Raw genomic sequence first — 22,349 nt, forward strand, 5'->3', positions numbered from 1 at the left:
GATTCTGGGAGACTTGGTGATGTGGACACAGCCTGAGGTCACAGCTGAATTCTCCCTGTAGCCACGGTCACAGTCTCTGACCCTTTGCCCCCTTCTGTTAATTTTAGACAACCTCAATTTATGATAATAAGTTCTGTGATTCTTGCCGCAGAGAGGTTTACTACTTGGACCAAGAGAAATTTCTTGGAGTTATAGGTTTTAGAAGATGTGTGAACAACTTTTGAATACTAACGCCTATTTTTTAAAAACACCTTCAGTATGGAAAATTTCATACATGCGTGAAGGGAGAGAGCGTGTGTAACGACCCCCACATTCTATCACAGGCTTCACGGTTTTAATTCATGGGTACCTTGTTTCCCGTGCTCCTCCTCAGCCCATCCAGACCTCTCTATTTTACCTGTTTCAGTGTGTATCCCCCAAAGATAGGACATTTTTGAAACATCCCTTGATGTTATTGTCACACCTGAAAAAATGAGCAGTAGTTGCCCAATGTCTGCACACACCCTCCTCAGCAGACTTGCACACACAGACCCGGGGTTTGCTCTGTGCTACCGTCATTCATGCCCAGGTCAGTCACTGCACGTCATTTGGGTCTTTGGGGAAATTTTTCAGATGCTGTAACAACTTGTCCTGAAACCCTGCCCTCCTTGTTTCTCATACGAAATGCCATCTTGTGTGCTCTCCTGGCCCTTCCCCCCCCCCCCCACCGGCGCCCACCTCATTCCCCCCAACAGCCTTGGCAGCGTAGGGGCCTGACCACCCATTTCCCTGTTTGTAGGGACCCTGCCCCATCAGGCCCGTCATGCCTGCACGTCTCCTGTAATCCATGGCGTGTTCTTTCGCCCGCCACGTTTTGCATAAGCTCTTGTTTGCTCGGCGTGGTCTCCCCTCTCTCTGGGGATCCTCTTCTGCCAGCCTACACGCTACTGCTCACAGCCAGAAAGTTGAGCAGGGTTGACTCGAGCTACACTCGATAAGTGACGTGCGATCAGGTCGGGGTTCTTCATGGAACTCTGGTGTGGTCCAGCCCAGGCCATCACACTGAATCTGGGGGGACCTGAGGATCACCTGTGGTTTTCACGTCGTGGATGCCAAACACAGAGTGTGTTTGGGAGACCGTGGGGAACCCTTCCCACCAAACTGAGCCACATGTGCTGTTGTTCGCAGCCGCGACGGTTCTCGAGCGCCTGGCGGGTTGCAGGCTCCCTTGCAGCAACCAGACCCTGCTCCGGAAACTTGGAGTGAAGCTCGTCCAGCGGCTGGGACTGACCTTCCTGAAGCCCCGGGTGGCAGAGTGGAGGTTGGTAGGCCAAGCCTGAGCGGCCCGAGCGCCTGTGGGTGAGGCTGGTGTGGTGACTGCCTGGGTTTGGGCAGCCGGGGAAGGAAGACTGTGTCCCTTCTGCTTTCGTTTCATTGCTTCCATTGCAACAGTGTTGCTGATTTTGAAAAGAAAAGTTTTTCCTTTTTTTTTTTCCTGTCCCTACATCTCCTTTTTTTTTTTTTTCTGTCCCTACATCTCGTGGTTAGAATAACTGAAGGTGGAGTGGTGACAAGAAAAGTTTGCTGCTGCATTTCATGTGACGTTCAGGTGCAAGATGACTACCGGTTTGGGCTCACTGTCGGGAAAGCTCCAGTAATGATAAGACTGAACACAAGGTTCTTTCACAGAGAGCAGGCTCTCTCTCAGGGCCGGTTCAGAAAACCACGCTGCCTCTGCCTGCGGGTGGGAACTTCACAGTCTGAGGTGGCCTGCTTCAGTGGACAGATGGCTTGTGACAGTGCCTCCCGTGGAAGGAGGCCCTTCTGTGCTCCCCATACTGTGTGCTTCACGGTCTTCAGTTCCCTTGTTTTGTTTTTGAGTAACAAGAAGCAAGTTTTCTCTTTGTTCATTTTTTGCATTTGAAGTATTGGTCGGTGACCTCCTTGCCTGAGGCTCGGCTGCAGGCCTCCACCACCATGCAGCTGCAGCCCGCTGCGTCGGGCCGTCCCCACTGTTGGGTTTGCAGAGGCCGACCCCTTCCCCTCGTCTCTGGTCGTCAGCCCTGATTAGGTTGACTGGGTGTTCCGCACACAGAGCTCCCACCAACTCCACGTTCCCAGGCTCTCACGGCTGATGCAGGCGTGCAAAGGTGCGTGGCTCAGGGTGGGCGGCTTCGTGAGTCCACCTGTTGGGCCCGTCACGCAGCCTCCTGGGAGGCTGGCAGCGGTGCCTTCCTTGGCCGGGGTGGTGGGGGACAGGTGGAGTGGGGTCTCCAGTGCACGTGAGCCTCTGTGTGACTCCACGGTGGCTGGAGAGAGCTAACAGTGTTCAGTTTATTTCAAGTATCGATTTGACTGGTTTGGGAGGAATTGCTTGGCAAGGTTCAGCTCAGCCTTTGTCTCAGGTTACAGTAAATTCCAGAGAACTGTGGTATGTCTTAGTGATGTTTTACTGAAATTAGCTTTTGGGTCATAGAGCTTATTCTGTGAGAAGTTGTTTGTGAGTCTAAATGTTGGTGGTTAGTTTCTAAAACTGTAGAGAAAACCTTCAGTAATACGTTAGGGTTTCCCAGGGAGACAGAACCAACAGGGTGAGAGGGTGTGTGTGTGCATACACATAGACTTGTAAAGAATGGGCTCATGTGATTGTGGAGGCTGAAGTCCCAAGATCTGCAGGGTGAGTCAGAAAGCTGGAGGCCCAGGAGAGCTGATGGCATTTGAGTCTAAAGACAGGAAGAATTCCTTTTGACTAAGGGGAGGGTCGGCCTCTTTGCTCTGTTCGGGTCTTCAACTGATTTGGTGAGGCCCACCCACACCGGGGAGGGCAGTCTGTTTCATTCAGTTTACTAGTTTAAATGTGAACTCTCATCCAGACACACTCTCACAGGCATACACAGAATAATCGTTGACCGAATAGCTGGGAACTCTGTATCCCATTTGAGTTGACACATAAAATTGACCATCACAGGTACGACAAGTTTACTGATTTATTTTTTAAGAGAGAGTGCAAAGTGGGAGTGCAAGTGGGAGAGGAGCAGAGAGAAAGGGAAACCCAGAATCCACAGCAGGCTCTGTCCTGACAGCACAGAACCTAATGTGGGGCTCGAATTCACTAACCATGAGATCGTGACCTGAGCTGAAGCCTGCACCTAGCCGACTGACCCACCCAGGTGCCCCTTATTTATTTATTTCTGAAAACAAATTTTTTATTTTTTTATTTTTTATTTTATTTATTAAAAAAATTGTTTTTTTAACGTTTATTTATTTTTGGGACAGAGACAGAGCATGAACGGGGGAGGTTCAGAGAGAGAGGGAGACACAGAATCTGAAACAGGCTCCAGGCTCTGAGTGGTCAGTACAGAACCTGACGCAGGGCTCGAACTCACGGGCTGTGAGATCATGACCTGAGCCAAAGTCGGATGCCCAAAGACTGAGCCACCCAGGCGCACCAAAACGAATTTTTTAAATGTTTATTTATTTTAGAGAGAGAGAGAGGGAGAGAGGGAGCGAGCGCGAGAGCATGAGCAGGGGAGGGGCAGAGAGAGAGGGAGACACAGAATCTGAAGCAGGTTCCGGGCTCTGAGCTGTCAGCACAGAGCCCGACGCGGGGCTCGAACTCATGAGCCGTGAGATCATGACCCGAGCCGAAGTCAGATGCTCAATTGACTGAGCCACCCAGTCACCCCTGTACTTTTTTTTTTCTTTTTCTTTTTTTTCTTTTTTTTTTTTTTTTAATCTTCAGTACACTTCTGCTGTTGGCTGTCTTCCCTTGATGAGGAGCAAGCCTGTTGGCAGGCTGGTAACTCACTGGTCCTGCACCCTCCTCCTGAGTCCTTGTTAGGTTGGACTTCTTTCCATTCCTTCTCCCTGGAGCATAGCTCTTGGTGAAGTGTGCTCCTCACTTCCAGTGCATGGCTGTTTGGTCCCCCTTGCTGGGCCCCCATCTCAGTGACTCCCCAGCATTGTATGACCTCCGAACTCAGCTCAGCTGTCAGCCTCCCGGCTGTTCTCAGGTGGTGCTTCTGGGTCTTGCCGTGCTCTTGCACATCTGAGAGGTTGTCCAGGGATCCAAGGAGACTTCTGTGCAGAATTGTGGTTTCCTTCTCAGTAGCTACTTTTTCTCCAACATCTGTCCCCAAATACTAGCCATCTCTGTAGTCATGAATATTTTTTATTCAATCCAGCAAAACTGCTGCTCTCTGCTTGGACCCTCCTTTCTTGTGCTGGGGTTTAGAAAGTACCTTTGGGGGTGCCTGGGTGACTCAGTCAGTGAAGCGGCCAACTTCAGCTCAGGTCATGATCTCATGGTTTAGGAATTCGAGCCTCTTGTCAGGCTCTGTGCTGACAGCTCAGAGCCTGGAGCCTGCTTTCAGATTCTGTGTCTCCCTCTCTCTCTCTGCCCCTCCCCCACTCACTCTGTCTCCTTCTCTTAAAAATAAAGAAACGTTGGAAAAAAAAAAAGTACTTTTGGGATGGGGGCATCTGGGTGGCTCAGTCTGTTGAGCATTATTTGACTTTTGGTTTTGGTTCAGGTCATGAAACCAGGGTCAAGGGGTTGAGCCCCATGTTGGGCTCTGAACTGAGTGTGGAGCCCGCTTAGATCCTCTGTTTCTTCCTCTGTCCCTCTCCCCTGCTTGTGCATGTGTGCGCGCGCTCTCTCTCTCTCTCTCTCTCTCTCTCTCTCTCTCTCCCTCTCCTCTCTCTCTCTCTCTCTGTCTCTCTCTCTCTCAGAAAACAAAGAAGTACTGCTGGGGACGAAGCAGGGGTGTGAAGGTGGGGTGCACCTGGGCACCTGCTTGCTGTGCACAATTGTAGCCTGTACTTGGTTGACCTCTCGTGGGTGCCAGTGGCCGACTTTTGTCCAGGTTTTGGAGTTGTTTGTGGTGGAAGGGTAGATCCGATTGGCCCCTGACGCGTCTGTCATCTTTATAGTTTGTGGTTACTGAGGGTTAAGGTGAGTACTTTTCCCACCGAGTAATCGGCATGTGTACTCATTTGAGGAGAACAGGGACAAGGACGGCAGCCACTGTGTGTGATCTGTCACCGTGAGCGTATTCTGTGCTGGCTGCTGGCTACTCTCCCTGGATTAGCTACCTGCCGCTCCTCTGGTTCTGACCCCCAACTCTGAGGTGCTTTTTTTCCCCACACCAGTCTGTTCTTGGGACTCCAGCTGGGTGTCCCGCAGTTAAACTCCATTTTGACCCTGTCCACCTGGAAATCTTGTCTGATCCCTCAGGTTAAGAGGTCAGCCCTACAAAGACGGCCCCCTCCCCACTTCCTTCATTACTTCAGATGCCAGTAGTGGGTCCAGGTTGTCACCTGTGACTCAGCTGACCCACATCTCCCTTCTCAGGCTTGATTAATGTGCCAGAGCAGCCCACAGAGCTCAGAGAAACGCTTTGTTTACCGCTCACCAGTTTATTATAAAAGGATATAACTCAGGAACAGCTGGATGGAAGAGGTGCAGAGGGTGAGGTATTGGGGCACAGCCATCCTCCCTGGGTCTCCATGTGCTCACCAATCCAGAAGCTCTCCAAACCCCATCCTTTTGGGTTTCTATGGAGCCTTTGTCACAGAGGCACATTTGATTAAATCGTTGGCCATGTGTGATTGACTCAGCCTCTGGCTCCCCTCCTTCCCTGTGGTGGTGGGACTGAGAGTTCCAACCCTCCAGTCGCGTGGTTGGTTCCCTCAGTTAGCAGTCCCCATCCTTAGGTGACCTAGGGGCTTTCTAGAAGTCACTTCATTGACATAACGGAAGACACCTTCATCCAAAAATGGTCAAAGATCAAATATATGTCTTATTATAAATGACAACATCACAGTTATGTGAAAGAATACTCCAAAGTTTAGTAGCTTAAAATGTATTTTTTTTTAAAAAACTTATTTGAGAGAGAGAGCAAGCGAGTAGACGAGGGGCAGAGAGAAGGAGAGAGAGAGAACCTTAAGCAGGCTCCACGCCAAGCACAGAGTCCAGTGCGGGGCTGGATCCCATGACCCTGCGTTCATGACCTGAGCCGAAATCAAGAGTTGGATGCTCAACCAACTGAGCCCTCCAGTCGCCTGCGATGATGCATCTTTATCGTCACCATTTCTGTGGATTGGGAATCTGGGTGTAACTTAGCAGGGTCCTGTGGTCAGAGTCTGTCTGAGGCTTCACGAAGGTGTTGGCCAGGCCTGCTGCCATCTCCAGGCTTGAATTGGGGGGGGGGGGCCCTGCAGCCAGGCAGGCTCCTAGCGTTGCCGGTAAGACTCTGTTCCTCATGGGCTATCTGCTGGCGACCTTCCAGAGCTCTTGGCGCCAGGCAGTGCACAGTGCAGTGGCCGGCTTCTGTCAGCAAGAGGGGGGCGGCAAGACGGAAGCCACAGTCTCCCAGAGCCGCCTTGGGAAGGACGTCCCCTCACCGCTGCGCTCTCCCAGCAGGAGTCACTGGGTCTGGGCTGTACCCAGAGGAGAGGATTGCATGAACGTCAGAAGGTGGGCCGCCTGCCACTGTCCTCGTTCTCGGTTGGAAACTGGTCCGGAGAGTTAAAGAGCTGCTCAGGGCCACAGTTATCAGTGCTCTAGCTGGTGTTCAGGTTTTGGGCTCTGCCTGTGAAGCTCTAGCTGTCTGCGCTCAGGAGTCCGCCTCAGGCTGCCGCCCCCAGATGCAGTCTGTGCCTTGACTCAGGCACCTTTTGTGCTCCAGGCTGTGTGCCGATCCAGGGCCACCCGCCAGGCTGGCCGTGTGTACTTACCTCAGCACCACGCACTGGTGCCCGCCTTCCAGGAGGAAGGGCAGCAGCGATGGCCTTTCGTGCACATCCTTGCATCTGACTTGTCACAGGCCTCTAGGTAATGGCCTCCTCTGACAGATGGGGACACCGTGGCAGCCGGACGCTCAGGAGCTGTGCAGAGTCGGACGGTGGATCTGGCCTGTGCTGATGCCCTCGCAGCACACGGATGATGCCAGTGGCCTCGGCTGGGGGGAGGAGGGCTGTGGCTGGTGGGGCCTGAGAGGGAGGCTCCAGAGACCGCATCCGCAGGGGCTAGCCGTGTGAGCTGCAAGGTCCGGGGTGGCTGGGGGCCTGAGGGGCAGTAGGGGTAAGAGGCAGAGCGCCTTGTGAAGAAGGCCAACGCCCACGGGCTGGTGAGTGCCCTGGCGCCCTCCTGCAGTCCTGCTCTGTCCCCTGCCTTTCTGCCTGGACACCGCACAGTACTCGGGAGCTTCTGAGTAGTGCAGGATCCTGTGGCTGACCTTGCGGATGCCAGCCGCTAGCTGCTCCATTTGTTTTCTGTCCTGTCTCTGAAAAACACATGGAATTGTCACAGACATCCTTTAAGGTTCTAAGGGACACCAGATTATTGATTTCTGTCGAGATAATTTGTCCTCGAGGCTCCGGCAGGCGTGGCCGCTGGTCTGAGGTCACGTGTGTTTGTGCAGGTACCAGCGCGGCTGCCGCTCGCTGGCCGCTAACCTGCAGCTCTGCGCCCAGAGTCCGCGGGAGCCGACAGTGCACGCCGAGACTCCCGCTGGTGACGGAGACTGTGATGTCCCCGAGGAGGTGGAGAGCGTGATAGGTGGGTGCAGTCCCTGCGGGCTCTGGTCTCTGGGTGGCGGCGAGGCTCCTCCCAGGTACATTTATTGGCCGCGTACCTTTGCCACCTCTGTGCTGGCAGCACGTGGCCTTCCGTGACCTTCCCCACCCTCACCTTTCATGGAGTTCGTGGTTGCTGGTCTGTAGTCTGCGGGCCCACGACCCTTTGGGTCCTGGACCCTGTCTTTCTGTTCGCTGTTTGCTCCCCTGTGTGAGCCCTCCTATTTCCACCTCACTCCCTAGGCACCTCAGGACAGCTCCGTGCCTTCAGCCTTCCCCCAAGCCTGGCCTGGGTGTATTGTGCTGGTGGCCTCAGGCCTTCTCCTGAGGGGATGGAGGGGTGGCTGTCTTGGGCCCTGCCCCGCTCTCACTCTGTGACAGCTCCTGGCCCCGCACACCCTGCCTGCTCCCCGACTCCTGCCAGGTGTACCCGGCAGGGCCAGCCTCCCTGTCCATGAAGGACAGCCCTGTGCCTCCCCTGTTTTCCTCCCCTTCCCAGAGCTGTCTGCCCCCACGCCCTCAGGGGCCCTATACTGCCCTGGTCACAGTGGACTTGACCCATTCACAGGCTCCCATCCTTCCTCTGTGTCAGCCTTTCCCAGGCTGCCTGGTGCCCTTGGTCAAGGTTTCTGCTGACTGAGGATTGCCAGGCTCTTTTCTGAGCAGCCTCTGGGCTCTCCCGACTTCCTTCGGGCCCCTGTGTGGCTGTTCTGGAATTTGGCCTGTGCCCGAGACCCCAGCAGAGCCCCTTTTCTGCACCCTCTTGCAGAACTGGCCTCTGGGAAGTCTTCCTCACTTGGTGCTTTCTGCCCAGTGACGGCTCTGGTGGGCCGATCTACTTTGTAGCAACAATGGCAGGAGTAGGTTTTTAAAAATGAAGAATTAGAATAATTAGAATTAACATTCTTGATGTGACTCCCTTCATGGTGCTCGAGTGCTCTGCAGGGTGGGTTATGTTCAAGCTTGGAAATGAACTTCCCCAGCACTCGGGCCAGTGCGGAGAGCTCAGACCTGGCTTTCCCGTGTTCTTGCAGAGCAGCTGCTGATCGGGCTGAAGGACCAGGACACGATTGTGCGGTGGTCTGCGGCCAAAGGGTAGGTGCCTGCTGTCCCTCCGCAGGGGGGACATCCTGTCATTCAGCGCGTCTTGTGCAGTTGAGAGCTGGGAACAGCTTCGAGATTTTTATAAGGTGGAACAGTTTTTCTCATTTACATTTATTGCTTTATGTTCTCATTTTAAAGGTAATTACTGGGGAATGAGGGGGCTTCATTTCCTTGCCTGTCTGGCTAGACTGGGCGGAGTTATGAGCATATCCACTTGCCTTTCTTGCCTTTCAGAGGTTCCTTTTCTTTCAGTTCTGTGTCCTCAGCAGCACAGTACCTGTCCCTTTCACAGGCAGGCGTGGTCACTGTATAGCGAGCGGAGGCCGGCACGGCCTTATCTAATCCCAGAGCCCCTGAGAGGGAGACTGGTGTTGGTCCTCTGTTTGCCTGAGGAACGGCCTACAGAGAGGTGCCCTCATGGGGGGAGGTGTTCGCTTCAGCAGCAGGCAGCCTCTGAGCCCCAAGTCATGTGTGGGTGGGGTGGGGTGGGGTGGGCCCGGAGGGATGCTGATCCATGTCAGGGGGTGTCTGGTGTGGATGTGCGGTAGCCTGCCATGTGGGGAGGTGGCCTGGAGGGGTCAGGCCGACGGGTGCCGTTGACCATCGGTAGCATGGGGCTGTCCCGTGGGCACACCCACCCCTTTGTCTCCCTCCCTCAGGAGATGCCTGTGTCTGTCTGTTTATGTCACTAGGATGGGGCTCCCTACCAGGCAGGTGGCCTTGTGTAGAGCAGAGTGTGTGTGAGGCTTGCCCTGGGTCTCCCTGCCTTTCCTGCTCTCTGGAGGGAGGGAAAATGGCCGGGGGCAGGTCCTGGTGGCTCGGGCCCCCTCACGACGGGCCCGAGATGCTGACAGAGTGCTGCTTCTCTCTTTCAGAATTGGTAGGATGGCTGCGAGGCTCCCCAAAGAGCTGGCGGATGATGTGGTTGGGTCCGTGTTGGATTGTTTCAGGTATGTGAGAAGATCAAAGGGAGACGTGTTTCTGGTTGAAAGCAGTGGCTTTTCTTCTATCCTTTTAGGTTTTCTTTCAATTGAGCTGTTTGTCAGAGCCTCCGCAGTCTTTTTTTCTTTTTTTTGAAGTTAAATTCGAGAACTCTAGTTATTTCTGTTATCTTTCTTTTTAGAACAAAATTTTTTTTAACGTTTATTTATTTTTGAGAGAGAGAGAGTGTGAGCAGGGGAGGGGCAGAGAGAGAGGGAGACACAGAATCTGAAGCAGGCTCCAGGCTCTGAGCTGTCAGCACAGAGCCCGAAATGGGGCTCGAACCCACGAACTGTGAGATCATGACCTGAGCCGACATTGGACACCCAACCGACTGAGCCACCCAGACGCCCCTAATTTTACTGGATTTGAATTTATTTATTTATTTTTTTAAATTTTCTTTTTCAACGTTTATTTATTTTTGGGACAGAGAAAGACAGAGCATGAACGGGGGAGGGGCAGAGAGAGAGGGAGACACAGAATCGGAAACAGGCTCCAGGCTCTGAGCCATCAGCCCAGAGCCCGACGCGGGGCTCGAACTCACGGACCGCGAGATCGTGACCTGGCTGAAGTCGGACGCTTAACCGACTGCGCCACCCAGGCGCCCCTGGATTTGAATTTAAATAGCCACATGTGGTAATGGTCATGTTGTGTCTAGGTAGCCCGTGGTGCAGGTGTGGGCTGGGATGCACAAATGACAGGTCCTTGGGGTCTGGGCCGGGGGCCTGCAGGCCAGGGGGCAGAGCAGAGACTCTGGCACCAAGGGTGCACTGTTCGGTGCACAGTCCCAGAGGACTGTTAACTTTGCTCGTGGAAACCTCTCTGGGGGTTTCAGAAGCAGGTGCTTCTACGAAGGGTGTTGGTTGGGCCCAGCCTCACTCCTGCCCTCGTTAGCCGTAGCCGGCTGCTGATCTTCTGGGGCTGTTGCTGTGGGTGTAGGAGAGGGTCTGTCTACCCTCCTGGGCCCAGCTGTGCACACTAACTGCCGAGGGTGCTCTGTGAGCACCTGCAGGACGTGCCCTCCCCCCGGAGCAGCCTTCTTCTGGAGCTTGTCTCGAGCCTGCTCAGCCACAATTGGAGGAGTGCAGGGGAACAAGATGTCACATGTGGGTCACCTTTTGCAGAACAATGCTGTGTGTCTGGCCAGTGTGTCTTCCAGTGGAAACGTTTCACCATTGTCTGCCTAGTGGAAAACGTGCACTCCTTACTGTCTGAGACGCCTGAGTTAGGGAAAAGAAAGTGCTCCCTGTCCATGTGATGATTCTGCCGGCTTGTTTATTTTTATTTACTTTTTATTTGTTAAGAATTTTAATGTTTATTCTTGAGAGACAGAGAGCGCGCACGCTCATGAGCAGGGGAGGGTCAGAGAGAGAGGGAGGCTGAAAGCAGGCTTCAGGCTCCGAGCTGTCAGCACAGGGCCCGACGCGGGGCTCAAACTCACCAACTGTGAGATCGTGACCTGAGCTGAAGTCGGCCGCTTAACCGACTGAGCCACCCAGGCACCCTTCTGCTGGCTTGTTTTAGGGTGTCCTCTTGGATTTCTTTTCTGGGGGTGTGGTGTTGGGTATGCTGATGATGCTGGACGTCGCTGGTCCAGGGCGGCTCTGAGAGGTGGCTCTTGCCTGACCACGGGGGAGCCTCCTGCTCTCTGGAGAGGGCAGCACTTTGAGCCAGAGCTCTGGAGCCTTTCCTCCCTGGCCCCTTTGCCCAAGGCATGGCAGGTCTGTCTCAAGTCTTTTTCTCCATTTCCTTCTTAGCGCATTTCTGCACCTGCCCTCTGGGGGTAATGCTGTCTCTTTACCCAGCCCTCCCTCGGGCTCTTCCTTGCCCAGCCTCCTTCCTTCCCTTCGCCCCTGTCCCCTCCTGCCCCTGCCAGTGGCGTCCCTGGTGCTGGCTTTTCCTGGCGGTGGCTGCTCCAGTGTTCCTGAGCCTCCCTCACTCCTCCGGCCACTGTGTCTCTGTCTGGAAGCCTGGGGCCCTTCACCCTAGTGCATCTTGACCACACTCCTGGCACACATTTCCTCTTGGCCAGACATCTGGCCTTCTGGCCTGGACCTGTGGTCTCCTTTAGTCATCTTCATTGGTTTAATCCCCAGACACTTCTTTGCCGTTGTCTTGTCATTGCAGTAAGCTCCTCTGAGTTCTGTAGTGAGGTCGTGCAGGCTGGAAACTGTCTCACTGCTCTTGATTCCCAGAGCTGGTAGCCTGGAGCCGCAAGCAGGCCGATGAGGGAAAGGGCCTGTGTGCAGAGGCATGAAATTACCTGAGTGCAGAGCCTGGCTCACAGAGGGGTCCCCCCCAGCCCAGAATGCTTGAAGACCCTGAGAGGCAGGAGCTTGTTGGGTGGAAGATGTGTGTGGGGTGGGGGCCACAGGACTGGCTGGTCACCTGGCACAGCTGGGATCTTGTCCCTTGTTTTGTGGGACATACAGTGACATACGGTGAGCTGCCAGCTTTTTCTGAAAGGGTCAGAACAGGACATTAATGTCATTAACTGTGAGCATACGCCTCTCCTCTCCCTGCTCTGTTTCTAGGCCAGGTTACGTAGCACGAAGCCACACACGTCCCCAGGTGGCTTTACATTGAGCCCCATAGGACCAGTGTGAGCAACATGGCCATCGTCCCCTTCTCCGTGTCTTGTCCCCTGGATGTGCAGGTGTCCTTTGGTACCTGTGCACCTCCCCTCCCTGGCCCTGGCGGCATTACCTCGGGGCAGGACTCCACAGACAGGCGCCACCCACTGCCCCAAAGCATCTCTTTCTAGTTAAAATTCTGAAGTACACAGAAGTGCCAATATTAAAATTTGAAATGGTCATAAAATCTTTGGGACAGATATTTAATAAAACATCTGGAACTTGGGGCGCCTGGGTGGCTCTGTCAGTTGAGCATCTGACTTTAGCTCAGGTCATGATCTCACAGTTGGTGAGTTCGAGCCCTGCCCTGCGTCAGACTCTGTGATGATAGCTCGGAGCCTGGAGCCTGCTTCAGATTCTGTGTCTCCCTCTCTTTCTGCCCCTCCTCCACTCACGCTCTGTCTCTGTCTCTCTCAAAAATAAAATGAAACATCAAAGAAATTTTTAAAAACATTTGGAACTTAAAAATTTGTAATTGGAATTGTAAGTTGGTACTGGTGAGGTTCAAGGGGACTTGGTGAGTCTGCCTCCACAGGCCCTGACATGAGGGAGGGACCTGCTGAGTGAACGCATGAGACTCGCTCTCTCCTGTCTGAATGTTCTTGTGCTTGTTGCTTGCGAGGCATGCAACCTAGTTGGTTTTCCTGAACATTCCAACATCAAACTGTTGGATTTAGGGTAGGAAAGAGCCCTGCAAAGTCTCTCGCTTTTTGGGGAAGCGTATTTCACTGTTTATGTTGGCAGCCAAATGTAGAAGCTCTCAGGACAGCCCTTGTCAGTCTAAGAAACCCCTCTCACTGGTCCTAATGTCAGAGGTGTACCTTAAACAAGAGGGCTTCCAGACCACTTCAGGGACAATTTTATTACATATAAAATTTTACCTGTTGGTTCATTGGCATAATCATGTATTAAAAGCCTGTGTTTCAAATAGTGTGAAACAATTCTCTAGAAGACTTTCCATTCTAACTTTTTAATCTCTACTCTGAGCCAGGAAGGGAGATCTCCCCACCCCTTTCTGTGAATGCCTCAAGTCACCGGGGTTTTGGTGACTTGAACAGGCTGAGTCCTTGGCTGTGTAATCAGCTGGCACACGCGGCCGTGGCAGGAATGGTGTGTAGAGCCTGGGCGTCCTGCTGACGCATATCTGCAGACTGCTTTCTCTGTGGTCCCATGTGGGGCCCTCAGGACCTCTCCTTGTCATCGGGAGATCTGAAGAAAAGTACTGAGCACAGCACTTACCTGCCATTAAGTTGCAGGAGTTTCTTTCTTTTTTATTTTTAATGTTTATCTATTTTTGAGGGAGGAAGAGAGATAAAGCACAAATGGGGAAGGGGCAGAGAGAGAGGGAGACACAGAACCCAAAGCGGGTTCCAGGTTCTGAGTTAACAGCAGAGACCCTGACGCAGGGCTCGAACTCATGAGCCCTGAAATTGTGACCTGAGCCGAAGTCAGATGCTTAACCAACTGGGCCACGCAGGTGCTTCACAATTTTATTTCTTTAGCCAGCAGATGCTTTAAAAACTCACTAACGGGGTGGGGGGTGGGGGGCGCCTGGCGGCTCAGTCGGTTAAGTGTCTAACTCTTGACTTCGGCTTAGGTCATGATCTCGCGGTTTGTGGGATTGAGCAGCATGTCGGGCTGTGTGCTGACAGTGTGGAGCCTGCTTGGGGTGTGTTTTCTCTCTCTCTCTCTCTCTCTCTCTCTCTCTCTCTCTCTCTCTCTCCCCCTCTGTCTCTGCCTTTTACCTGCTTGCATGCACTCTGTTCTCAAAAATAGTAACTGTTAAAAAAACTCACAGGCACAACTCACTGGTGGGTCTTAGCGAGGCTCCCAGGCACAGCGTGGACACCTGCAGTGTGTGCACATCGGGGGATGAGCGGACACGGGCAGTCCGGTCTCAGGTCTTGTGTGTGTGTCAGCTTTCAGGAGACGGACGGTGCCTGGCACGGTGGCTGTCTGGCGTTGGCAGAACTGGGCAGGAGAGGCCTGTTGCTCCCTTCACGGCTGGAAGACGGTGAGTTCCGCGCTCGCTTGCTCCGCGCTCTCAGTGCTGTGTGTAGCTCATTGGGTGCTTCGTGTCACTCCGCGTCTCCGGCTGTGAGCACACCGGGCCTCTGCCCTCGCTGACAACATTGTTTGCAGGACAGAGCGGACCAGGCCTGTTTCTCTCAGCCTGCCTTCTTGTATCGACCGTTCTGATTTTCGGACTCCCTTCTCCCTGCTGCAAAATGTTGGTACCACAGATACACTGTGTGTTTGGATTTGGAGGGCCAGGAACCATTGTGATGTCTGAGATCTTCTTGTCCCTCAGAACTGGTTTTCACCCCTGTGGGGGTGCTGTTGCCTGTTGAGAAGTTGTGTACTGCCTCTGTTTATCACCTGGAGTGCATCATGGTCCCCTAGGAATCAGGCTCACACCAGCAAGGGGTGGGGGCGGAGGGCTGGAGGAAACTTGGCAGTGAGCCTGTGCAGGGGGACGGGGGCACAGTGCAGCAGACGCAGGGAGGACCGCCGAACTCTAAGCAAGTGTGTCCCAGCTGTCCGGTCTGGACGCGTGCAAGTGCGGCCCTGTCTGGTTGGTGGGAATCATCTCTGGGTGTGGCTGGTGGTGCCTCTGGGCAGAAGGGAAGGATGCCTGCAAAGGAGGGAGAAGGTCACATCCTGGGGTGTTCACCATAGGTGCTCTGTGCACTGGGGGGTTGACTTCCATCCAGAATAAAGATGTCTGTGCACAGATGGCTGGGACCCTGCATCTGACTCCGCGGCACCTGAGCTGTGGGATGTCAGAAGTGATGGCTTTGCATTTGGCATCGTGAAGCGGGAGGAGGGCTCTTAGACCCTCAGAATTCTATTTACTCTTACTATTTATTTTTGGGAGCTTTATTGAGATACAATTTATGTACCGTGAAGTTCACCCACATAGAGGGTACAGTTCAGTGGTTTATAGTATATTTTACAGAGCTGTGCGACCGTCATCATCATCTAATTTCAGAACATTTATGCTGCCCCCAAAGGAAAGCCCTGTACTCAGGGGCAGTCACTCCCCATTTCCCCTCAACACACCCACCCCAGGCAACCAGTAATCTGCTTTCTCTTTCTTTAAATTTGCCTTTTCTGGGGGCGCCTGGGTGGCGCAGTCGGTTAAGCGTCCGACTTCAGCCAGGTCACGATCTCGCGGTCCGTGAGTTCGAGCCCCGCGTCGGGCTCTGGGCTGATGGCTCGGAGCCTGGAGCCTGTTTCGGATTCTGTGTCTCCCTCTCTCTCTGCCCCTCCCCCGTTCATGCTCTCTCTCTGTCCCAAAAATAAATAAACGTTAAAAAAAAAATTAAAAAAAAAAAAAATTTGCCTTTTCTGGTCATTTTTCATAAATGGAACCTGTGATCGCGGTCTTGTGCCTGACTTCTTTCACTTAGTGTGATGTTTTCAAGGTTCATCCATGTTGTAGCATGTAACTCTGTTCCTTTTTATGGCTGAATAATGTTACGTTGTGTGGATACACCACATTCATCAATTGATGGACATTTGGATTTGTCACATTTTGGCTATTACGGAAAATGCTGCTGTGAACATTTGTGTGCAAAAACGTTTTTTAAATTTTATTTTAGAGACAGAGCAAGAGCATGAGATGGGGGGAGAGGGGCAGAGGGAGAGAGAGAGAGAGAGAGAGAGAGAGAGAGAGAGAGAGAGAGAGAGAATCCCAAGCAGGCCCACATTCAGCATATAGTCTGACGTGGGGTTCACTCTCACGACTGTGAGATCAACCGTGTTGTTACGTGTAGCATGTAGTCTCTGTTCTTTTTTTTTTTTCTGTTTTTAAAAAACTTTTTTTTTTTTTTTAAATGTTTACTCTTGAGAGAGACAGAGACAGAACGCGAGTGGGTTAGGGGCAGAGAGAGAGGGAGACACAGAATCCGAAGCAGGTTCCAGGCTCTGAGCTGTCAGCACAGAGCCCGATGCAGGGCTCAAACTCATGAGCTGAGAGATCATGACCTGAGCTGAAGTCAGACGCCCAACCGACTAAGCCACCCAGGCGCCCTATCTTTGTTCTTTTTTTATGGATGAATAATATTCCATTGTGGATACACCACACTGTTTATCCAGTCATCAGCTGATGGACATTTGGATTTTTTACCTCTTGGCTAGTATGAATAATGCTGCTATGAACATTTGTGTGTGTGTTTTTTTTTTTTTAAGTTAATTTTTTTTATGTTTATTTGTGAGAGAGAGATAGAGCGTGAGGAGGGGAGGGGCAGAGAGAGAGGGAGACACAGAATCTGAAGCAGGCTCCAGGCTCTGAGCTGTCAGCACAGAGCCCCATGTGGGGCTCAAACTCACGAACCAGGAGATCATGACCTGAGCCAATTTAACCAACTGAGCCACCCAGGCGCCCCCTTTTAAATTTTATTTGAGAGAGAGAGAGAGAGAGAGAGAGAATGAACGAATGAGGTGGGGAGAGGGGTAGAGAGAGAGAATTGCAAGCAGGCTGCATGTTCAGTGCAGGACCTGACCTGGGGCTTCCTCTCATGACTGAGATCATGACATGAGCCGGAATCAAGAGTTGGACGCTTAACTGACTGAGGCACCCAGGCGCCCCGTGTACAAGTTTTTGTGTGGACATAAGATTCTAGTTCTCTTGGGTATGCATATAGGAGTGGGATTGCTGGGTCTTCTGGTAACTCCATTTTTAACTTTTTGAGGAAAAGTTTTTTTCTAAAATGGTAGTACCATTTTATATTTCCACCAGCATGAAGGTTCCAGTTTCTCCACACCCTCCCAACCGCTTGGTTTTGTCTTCGTGGATGTGGAGTGGTATCTCATTGTGGCTCACATTTGTGTTTCCGTGACTCATTAATGACGCTGAGCCGGCTTAATGCCGACTGTGGATATCTTTGTTGGAGAAATGTCTGTTCAAATCCTTTGCTCATTTGAAAAATCAGGCTTTTTGTTGTTACTATGAGTTCTTTATGTATTCTGGGAGCCTCTCACCAGATAGAGGACCTGTGGTATCTTCCCCCATCCCATGGTTGTTTTCACTTTCTGGTTGGTGTCATTTGCGCCAAAGCCCTGCATTTTGGTTGATTTCAGCTCACCAGTCTTCTGTGTGCGAGTGTGCCACAGACAAGGTGAAATCCCTCCCTGGGTAATTTCGACTCCAGTAGGGCCTTTTCTCTGCTTTTCGTGCCCGAGAGTGGCTGGCGTGTGTGTGCCCATCATATTTTACAATGTTGCGGTGCCCACTGGTCACTAGCCACTGGAGTGAGAGACTGTGAGCGTTGGCGTTACGAGTGAGGAGTGTCTCGCTGTTGCTTAAAATAGAGAAGATGTCCCGTGTGGTCTTTACTTGACTGGCCGGTCGCCTCTAGCCTGGCGGCCCCCCACAACGTGTGCTGAACCCTCCTGTGGGCCCTTGCCTTGCCTGGCGGGGCCTGAGGGAGCCGTTCTGTCTCCTGCCTGGGAAGGATGGTGCCAGGCCTGGCGGACAGAGGTCTTGTCGAGGCGTAGGCTCCACAGGCACCAGGCCCGACACTTGTTCATTTTTCTTCTTTTTCTCTTGCTCCTCAGACTGGATGATGCCAGTTGCCTGCCCTGTCTTCAGGTTCATGGATTCTTGCTTGCACGTGTTCAGATCTGTTATTGTACAGCTTGACTGAAGTTTTCATTTCAGTGATGGTGTTTTTTCAGTTTCAGAATTTTTATTTGGTCTCTTTTTACAGTTTCTATCTCTTTTTTGACATTCCATATTTTTTTTCGATATTGTTCTCTTGGTTTCCTTTAGCTCTTTGAGCATATCTGAGGAATCTGTTTAACGTCTTTGTCTGGTTTTCGTACAGTGTCTGGGCTTCCTCAGGGACGACGATTTCTCTGCTTTTCTTTTTTCCTTTGAACAGGCTATTCATTTCTGTTTCTTTGTATGCTTTGTGCTTTTTTTTTTCTTTGAAACTGGACATTTTGAAAACTATAATACTGTAATATGGTAACTCTGGAAATCAGGTTCTCCCCCATCCCCAGGGGTTTGCAGCTGTTGCTTGTTGAAGGTGATTGTTGTCCATTTGTTGACTGGGCCCCCCCCCCCCCCCGCCCCAGTCTGTTTGCAACAACTGTGTTCCTTGTTGTGTCTGGTCACTGAAGTCTTGGTTCTGTAATGTCTGCAGATAGCCAGTGACCTAACAGATTTCCTTAAATGCTGAAATTTTGTAGACTCTTTCTTCACAACATACCCTCCTGATTTCTGCAAATTTCTGATGAGATGTTTGAGTTCTGAACAAGTTGAGTCTGTCAGTTTTTGCTGGCTTAATGGTTGTTGTTGTGGCAGAGGGACTGATTTGTGATGTCATCCGAAAACTAGCATTTGACTGGGTCTTCTGAGTGGAAACAGATGTCGAGACAGTATAAAACGTGTAGAGATTCTATTGGGGAGATGCCCATGAGAGAAAGCAAGAAGGCTGGCGGAACTCCTATCTGACCCTAAGGGCTGTGGGGGTGGGGTGTGGCTGGGGTCCTCGAGCCAAAGTCAGCCATAGAGGCAGGCGGTCCCGTGTCCCCAGAAGGGGCCATGCTGGTATCGCTGCCACACTCTCTCCCTGGCAGAGGCACCTTGGGGCCTGGGGTGCAGCCTGTGGCGGATGGGGCCTGGCTGTTACCGCAGCTTTTCCGTTGCAGAGTGCTGACCTCTCCTGAGGTCCTGCTCCCCACAGGCCTGTGGTGTGTACCTCAGTTCCCAAGGGAGCGGCTGGGCCCTGGGTGGAGTTACACTCTCTGGTGCTCCTGACACAGTCCTGGCACCTTCCTGTTTGGAGGACCAAGTCCTTACTGATTTTTTTTTTTTTTTTTAAGTTTTATTTATTTTTGAGAGAGAGAGAGAGAGAGAGAGAGCACGAGCAGGAGTAGGGGAGGGACAAGGAGAGAGGGGGACAGAAGGTCTGAAGCGGGCTCCAAGCTCTGTGCTGACAGCAGCAAGTCTGATGTGGGGCTTGAACCCACAAACAGGGAGATCAGGACCTGAGCCAAAGTCGACACTCACCTGAGTCACCCAGGTGCCCCAAGTCCTTACTGATTTTTAACCTTTTGTACATTTTGAACTGTTGGATGTTCCAGTTTTGTGAGAAAAGTGAATACCGTGACGAGATATCTTTGACTTTGCATGTGAAGTAATTGTTCTGTGCTACTGAATTAAAATGCTTTTCTCCTTGATGAGTGTGTGTGTGCTTCATTTCACGCCCACCGTGTCTTCCTGCCCCATGGAGTGTTGTGTCGTGCTGAAGACTGGAGCTGGTGACGGGGGCAGACTGCATGGGCCCCCGATAAGACTTCAGGAAGGTTGTGGTCAGCATTTTGTTCCCTCTTTGCTGTGAGCTCAAGGACCCCTTTAGAATCTTTTTTCAGCTTTGTTGAGATATAGTTCACCTAACCATACAGTTTTCCTATTCAAATACCTGATTCAATGGTTTTGGTATATTATTTTTAAAAAACATTATAGAATATACGTAATATAAACATTTGCCATGCTGTTTTTAAGTGTGTAATTTGGTGGTATTTACAGTTCGTACAACCATTGTCACTATTGCTGAAAACTTTTCACCAGCCTGAACTGAGACTGTGTCTCCGCTAGACTCCCCTCTCCTGTCCCCTGCAGCCCCTGGTAAGCACTCCTCTGTCTGCCTCTGTGAACCTGCCTGTTGTCAGTGTTTCATCTATGTGCACTTGTATAAGATTTGTGCTTTTCTGTCAGGCTCATTTCACTGAGCATAATGTCTTCAAGGTTAGTCCATGTGGTAGCAGGTGGCAGAGTTTCAACCCTTTTTATGGCTGAATGACACTCTGCTGTGTGGTTTTCCACATCTTATTTACCTGCTCCCCTGTCAGTGCAGGCTTGTGTCCCTTCATCTTTTTTTAAAAAATGTTTTTGTGTTTTGAGATAGAGTGGATGCGGGGGGAGGGGGGCAGGCGGGTGGTGGGCAGAGAGAGAGCGGGAGAGAGAATCCCAAGCAGACTCTATGCTGTCAACGCAGAGCCCACCTTGATGTCGCGGATTGTGGTATGATGACCTGAGCTGAAATCAAGAGTCAAACACTTAACCCACGAGCCGCTCAGGCGCCCCTTGCTTTCGTTTTTTGAGTGTTGTGAACAAAGTTTCTGTGAGCATTGGTGCACACTTAACCTGTTTGAGTCCTTGTTTTGACTTCTTTTAGGTGTATACCTAGGAGTAAAATTGATGGGCCACAGGGAAATAATTTTATATTTAACTTTTTCGGGGTTTATTACTCTTTATATATAAAGGTTAAACCCTTACAGCTCTGAGGCTGGGTCACAGGTGACTATAGGCAGGTGGCATAGTTAAAACATCAGGAAGACCATTTTCTTGTCACAAAGATCTAGTACCGCATTGTGCTTTTAGAGACAGATACGAAGGGCCTCCTGGGGTCGCCGTGTCTGTCACATGTGACCTTAGGGGGGGATTGCAGTAGGAGGGGTCAGTCGTCATGCTGCAGATGTATGCAGTTCCATGGCGAAATCTGCAGGTGGTGAGGGCCTCTGCCCGCCCTGAGAGCCCTGAGGCCTGCATCTGTGCCCACCCCGCACTGTCCCAGGAGGACTGGACAGTCTTAACTGTCCCTGGTTCCTCTTATCACTTAAGGTGAAGCCTGACACTTTTGGGTGAGCTGTAAAACATGGTGTTCTCAGAATCTTTGGGCCCTTGATATGTGAGTCTGCGTTCTGTATGTAAAGCAAGAGGCGAGAGCTTGTCTGTAGGGTGCTGGGCTCTGGGTCCTGAGTCTGGAACACAGCTTCTGACGTACGGTTTTGCTTCCTGCAGGCTGTTGACTTGCTGGAAAATAGGGGCACCCTGTTTTGCTCTTTGCCAAAACGTTCTGGTATCTGGAGGCGAGAGAGCCCTGGCGCGCTGGTGAGCGGAGTGCATGTGTGCTCGGCCTCGAGTCCCAACAGCGTGCGTTTTGGGTTCACGGCATGTGGTCGTCTGAGGGCACACCTCAGCACCGCACTGCCATGTGCGGTGGCCCTTTGTTGATACCCCAGGCGGTGTGTCGGAGGACAGGGGCCCTCTTGAAAAGCGGGAGGAGGGGGTCCTGTGAAGGCCCGTGGGGTGGGGCCCGCGGGGGCAGACGGCCTTTCCTCAGGCGGCAGTCAGAGGAGCCGAGGCTCAGGGAGCCCGAGGTCTGGGGAGCCCCAGGGGGGTGTGCGTGCCCGGACTCGGTGGCCACCAGTCTCATAGCACGCACAGGTGCGCTCACACGCTCGCGCAGGCAGGCGCTCTTTTTTTCCGTTTACCAGCCGCCTCAGCTTATTCCCTTTTTCATTGAGTTTATTATGACAGATTGAAGCATAACACAGAGTATGTATTCTTAAAGTCACCTATGAGTTTATTGGAAAATTAGCAATATATACATCATTTTGGAAAATGGAAAAGGAGGCTGAACAAGTCAGGAAGTTCACTGTAACATCATACAGAAGTAGAGTACGTTAGCAATAGCTTCACCAGCAATACGTTTTCCTACTGGAAATAAATTATTTGTATAAATAGAGTCTTGATGTTTGTGTATCTTCACTCATAACAAATCACATAATTTTTACATACAGCACTTTAATGACAGAACTGGAAATGTTTTTTTCATGGCATTTTTTCCCAGTAATTGGTATTTACTTCAAAACACACAGATTTGATAGCAAAACAGTTAAAAGCAGTTTATTCTAGTGCTAAGATATTTATAAGAAGAGCATTTTTAATAGTTTTCCTCTAAGATGGATTACACTTAAAAGCTGTCTTTTAATTTGTGCATTCCATTTGACATTTTACAAAAATGAAAGTCAGTGTTGAACTCATCAGTCTTGAGTATGAGTCATTTAAATATTTTTACAACCAAAAGTAGAAGCACCTTTGAATATTCTTGCTTGATATTTTCAAAACCTGAATTGCAGCTTCTTTCTTTTCTCCTTTCTTCCTTCCTTCTTCTTTTCCCCCCCCCCCCCCCCCCCCCCTTCTCTTTCTTCCTTCCTTCCTTCCTTCCTTCCTTCCTTCCTTCCTTCCTTCCTTCCTTCCTTCCTTCCTTCCTTCCT

At 51.5% G+C, this 22,349-nt stretch overlaps 1 protein-coding gene across 2 annotated transcripts in view; it reads left to right on the forward strand.

The window, feature by feature from the left end:
• TBCD (tubulin folding cofactor D) overlaps positions 1-22,349 on the forward strand; it is a 160,181-nt gene that overhangs the window by 29,806 nt on the left and 108,026 nt on the right. For both annotated transcript variants that reach the window (XM_040456753.1, XM_040456752.1), the window contains 5 exons: positions 1,168-1,300; positions 7,404-7,540; positions 8,592-8,652; positions 9,537-9,611; positions 14,195-14,289. In XM_040456753.1, coding sequence (XP_040312687.1) covers positions 1,168-1,300; positions 7,404-7,540; positions 8,592-8,652; positions 9,537-9,611; positions 14,195-14,289 — 501 coding nt within the window. The remainder of the gene's footprint in view (positions 1-1,167; positions 1,301-7,403; positions 7,541-8,591; positions 8,653-9,536; positions 9,612-14,194; positions 14,290-22,349) is intronic.

This window comes from Herpailurus yagouaroundi, unplaced genomic scaffold (genome assembly GCF_014898765.1).
Source record: "Herpailurus yagouaroundi ecotype Mexico unplaced genomic scaffold, PumYag 217, whole genome shotgun sequence".
Lineage (NCBI taxonomy): Eukaryota > Metazoa > Chordata > Mammalia > Carnivora > Felidae > Herpailurus > Herpailurus yagouaroundi.